The 4,237-nt window shown below is 64.5% G+C and overlaps 1 protein-coding gene across 3 annotated transcripts in view; it reads right to left on the bottom strand.

Moving 5' to 3' along the window:
• Nucleotides 1–3,220, bottom strand: part of CACNG6 (calcium voltage-gated channel auxiliary subunit gamma 6) — a 12,816-nt gene extending 9,596 nt beyond the window's left edge. For all 3 annotated transcript variants that reach the window (XM_006144730.1, XM_006144731.1, XM_006144732.1), the window contains exon 1: nt 2,896–3,220. In XM_006144730.1, coding sequence (XP_006144792.1) covers nt 2,896–3,220 — 325 coding nt within the window. The remainder of the gene's footprint in view (nt 1–2,895) is intronic.
• Between the last annotated feature and the right edge of the window lie 1,017 nt (nt 3,221–4,237).

Below are 4,237 nucleotides of genomic sequence, written 5' to 3'. Positions count from 1 at the left end.
GGGCCAATCCCTCCCCCTGCAGCTACGAGGCTAATGGGGAAGCCTGTGGCTGTGGAGGGAGGGGGATGGTCCCCGCCATGGTCAGGAGGGGACGTGTCCGGCATCCACAGGGAAGGGGTGAGTCCCTCTGGGACAACGTAGGGTGTCTGGCATCCCAGTTGGTCTACTCATAATCGGGGACATCCTGGAGCCAGTGGGTGGCGTGGTGGTTAAGGGTGCTGGACTTCCACATGGCCAACCTCGGTTTGAGTCCCAGACCTGGAGGCTCTCGTTCTCACTTTCCCTCTCTCTCTTTCTATGGTTAAATTAAAAAAAAAAACGTAATGAACTTTTTTATTTTTTTTTAATTTAGGATATCCTGCCTCTTGACGGGGTCAAGACATAAAGGACATAGCTGTCCCATCTGGAAAAGAGTGTGTGGGTCCCCTCCTTGTAGCCAAGGGAGATATGAGGTGCCTTGGACGGGCCATGGGCAGCGGCACCGAGGTGTTCTCTGAGGGGTTGGAGGGTGGGGTGGAAATGGTCCCGTAAGGAGGTTGAAGTCCTTCTCGACCAGACAGACAGAAGGGGGCGCCCGTCTTACGCGGGTGGGAAGGGACCCCCCTCGGTGCAGTGAGGACCTGGGGGGGGGCTCTGCGTGGCCTGGTAAGACGCACTGCAGGCAGCCAGGAGCAGGCCCGGCCGGCCAGCCCGGGCAGCCTGTGCCGCCGGAAGCCCTGACACGCGTGGTCTAAGGGAGCGACAGCGCTGGCACTGCACGAGCAACCACGCAGGCCGTCGCAGACTCCCATTACTGGGGCAGCCCAGTTTGCAGGTGGGGGGTCATCTTGCCTGAGACCCTGAGGGACGAAGGACAGCTCACCTGAGGAGGCGGCTGGCCCTGGAGGGGTGCCTGCAGTAGTCAGGGAGCAGACCCCACAGGGCTGACCCGCAGCGGGCCATGGCCCCAGTGGTCTGCAGGGTCTGCCAGGCGCATGTGTGTGCATGCCCGAGGTCCCAGCGGGCGGAGAGATGGGACAGGATCGTGGCGTGGGAGATGCCTTCTCTCACTGTCTTTCTCTCTCCCCCTTCCTCTTTGTCTCTGGGAAGCACACGTTCCTTCTGGTAATTAAAAAGCAAAAAAGCGACCCTGGTGCCGAGCGGGAGCTCAAACGGCACGGGCCATCTGGCATCCCGCTTTGCTATCAAGAGCTTGAGACCCTAACTTGGGCCCTGGGGCTGTGGGGAAGTGGCAGAGGAGGGAAGCCCATCTGGAAGTCGGAGGGCAGCAGGCATCCTGAGGGGTCTGAGGGCAGGACACGTCACGGACAGGCAGGTCCATGACAGCACACATCCTGGACTCAGACTCTGGGGCGTCAGGTATTTTCCTCGGGGCGCTAGAGCTGCAGCGAGAGCCCGTCTAGTCCCCGAAGGTATAGAACTTCCCGCTGGCGGTTGGGGGAGAGGGATGGGCTCGCTCTGGCATGGCTAGTGGTAAGAGAAGCGCTCTGTGGGAGAGGAGTGTGGGTGTGTCCGGCAGAGCAGAGAAGGGCTGGGGCGGCCAGCGGCCGGCCAGCGTGGGCACTTAGAGGGAGGGAAAGGCAATCAAAGAACACTTCCTCGGCTGAGGCCGCGCTGGCATGCTGGGCGGTCGTGGGCGCTTAGTTCAGAGGAACAAGAAGATGGGAATTGGCGCACACTCCACAGCGGGGCTGCTGTCGAGGCAGCTGTGTGCCCAGGGCTCACGGACAGAGTGCAGGCCGTCCCAGAGTGGGGAAGAGCAAGCGACACCAGCTGCCCAAGTCACCTTTCCCGGGCACAGGCCATCGGGTGGGCACAGGCTAGCCGTGACACGGGGAGCTTTCGCTAAGGACGCCAGCTCTCTGGAAGTACAGGCTGGCCTGGGGGCTCGATCCTGTGCTGGGGGAGGGGCTCAAGGACTGTAGGGTGGCCTGAGAGCACAGGCCGGATGGGGCTCCTGGCTGGCCTGCCTGCAGCTGGGGACATGGGCCGGCTGGCAGATGCCGGCTGGGCTCAGCGCACAGGCCCCTCTGGTAGCACAGAACAGTCTTGGCACAGATGGCGGTGGGGCACGGGCTCGGCACAGGGACCTGGGACAGTCTAGGCCCCAGGCGGGTCTGAGGTCACAGCCAGTGTGGGAACACAGGCTCGCTCGGGGAAACGAGGTGGTCTCGGGTGCAGGCTGGCCTCCAGGTGAGGCTGGCCCAGGGCGCAGGCTCATCTCGGAGTACTGACAGTCTCTCTGGGAGCAGAGAGAGGCCTGGGGCATAAGCACACCCTCACCTGTACCTGGAGCAGAGGCCAAAGCTGGAAGACCAGTTCTGGGCCTCAGATTTGTTTATTTGTTAGATTTTTGCTGTAGGGCACGTGTGCTCGCTGGAGAGGAGAGACGGAGAGACAGAGAGAGAGAGGAACTGAGAAATCACCCCCTGGGAGAATGGCCACACTGCAATCCCTTCTCCTGCATTCTCTCAGGATTTTGGGCACACATGCACATGAGCCCGGCGTTTCAAACCCAGGACTCGAACTGCAGTTGGCCACGTGGGAGTGCAGCTGCTTTAACCACCATGCCACCCGCTGGCCCCTGGGTCTCATTCCTGGAAGCATGGACTCTCAGGGCTCAGACGCAGCTGGGGTGCACATTGGTCTGGGGCCCAGACACTCGCTGGGCACAGGCTGCTTTGAGGGTGCAGGCCGCAGACAGTGGACAAGCTCTGGGGCAGAGGCTGCTGGGCCAGCCAGTGAAGGATTGTTCCTGGAGCTCGGGCGGACCCCGGACACAGTCTTTCTAGGGGGCCAGCTCTCCCCTTGGGGCTCAGGGTCTCTCTGGGGATGTGGACACAGGCGGTCTCTGGGCAGGGCCACGCTCACCATCCGAGGACTCGAGCCGCTCACCTCCGGGCAGCTCCGCGGGGCCACAGGTCTCCCTGCCCGCGGGAACGTCGGCCTGCCACAGGCGCTTGGCGCAGACCTTCCACAGCCCCAGGTGCGCGGCTTCGCACACGGCGCTGCCATTGGCCTTGTAGGTGTTGAGCTCCACCCAGAACTCGGTGCCCACGGCCAGCACGGCCAGCGTGGCGCCCACGGCGGCCAGCAGCAGCACCAGCTTGGTCTTGCCCTCCAGCTCCGGCGTCAGCCTGGACCGCGGCCGGGCCCTGCGCAGCCCGGTGACCCCGCGCCGCCGGTCCTCCTCTTGCATGAAGAAGTTGGACCACATCATCATTGTGGCCGCCGAGTCCAGGGCGTCCGAGAGAGCGTCCCGAGAAAGCCGGGCTCCGAGGGAGCGGCCTGGGCTCCGGAGGGACAGGGGCCTCCCGCTGCTCACGGAGGACAGCCAGGTCCTCCCCGCACCCTCAGGTGCCGAGTGCAGGCGCCGCTGGGACTTGGAAGAGGAACCAGAGCCCTGGAGGGGGAGCCTGGGAGGTCAGGGAGGGCTTGGGTGCCAGGAAGATGCCCGGGTCCGGGGAAGCAAGGCACTCTGTGGCCGGAGATAGACCCTGGGTGCCCAGGAGGGGCCGGCGCCCCAGTGGAAGGAGAGCTGAGGGGGAGGCTGCTGCCCGAGGAGCCCCAAAGGGGAGACCGAGGAAAGGGACCCAGGCACCCAGGAAGGGAAGCCCGTGAGAGAAGGGCCGAGTTCCTGTGGGCTCAGAGGTGAGGACGCAGACTCGGGTCCCCTTTGGGGCTCAGAGCTGGGGCCCCCAGGGGAGCTCAGAACGGGAGAAGGGAATTCTCTTCCCGCTCAGAGAGGCGAGGGAAACCCCAGCACTTAAGGGAACAGCAAAGTCTGGCTGGGGCTCAGAGGGGCAGGGCTGGGGAACCCCTGGAATTCAAGGACCGGCAGGGAGGTGCCCCTGGCCATCAGAGAAGGCCAGAGATCCCTCTGGGGCTGAGAAAGGGAGGTCAGAAAATGACCCCGAGGGGCTGCCCAGGGCTCAGGAGGAGGACTTGGGGTCCTCGTGGGGCTCAGACCAAGGCTGTGGTCGTCTCTGAGGCTCAGAAAACAGGGCCAAGCACCCTCCCAGGGTTCAAAGGGTAGCTGGGCCCAGGAAGGGGCTCTGAGCCTGCGCACCTCCCCCGGGCTCCCAGGGCCTGTCCGGCGGGCAGCGCTCCAGGCTCAGCTCCAGGCCAGGCCGCCCCCTCGGGCCTCCCACCCGCGTCCCCAGGGCAGGGGTCCCCCTCGCCCTCCTGCCTCTGCGCCGCGTCGGCCCCCGCTCCGCAACGCCCTGCACCGCCCCGC

This window comes from Tupaia chinensis, unplaced genomic scaffold (assembly GCF_000334495.1).
Source record: "Tupaia chinensis unplaced genomic scaffold, TupChi_1.0 Scaffold000131_1, whole genome shotgun sequence".
Taxonomy (NCBI): Eukaryota; Metazoa; Chordata; class Mammalia; order Scandentia; family Tupaiidae; genus Tupaia; species Tupaia belangeri.
The sequence above is the reverse complement of the archived record's forward strand: the minus strand, read 5'-3'. Positions and strand labels throughout refer to the sequence as shown.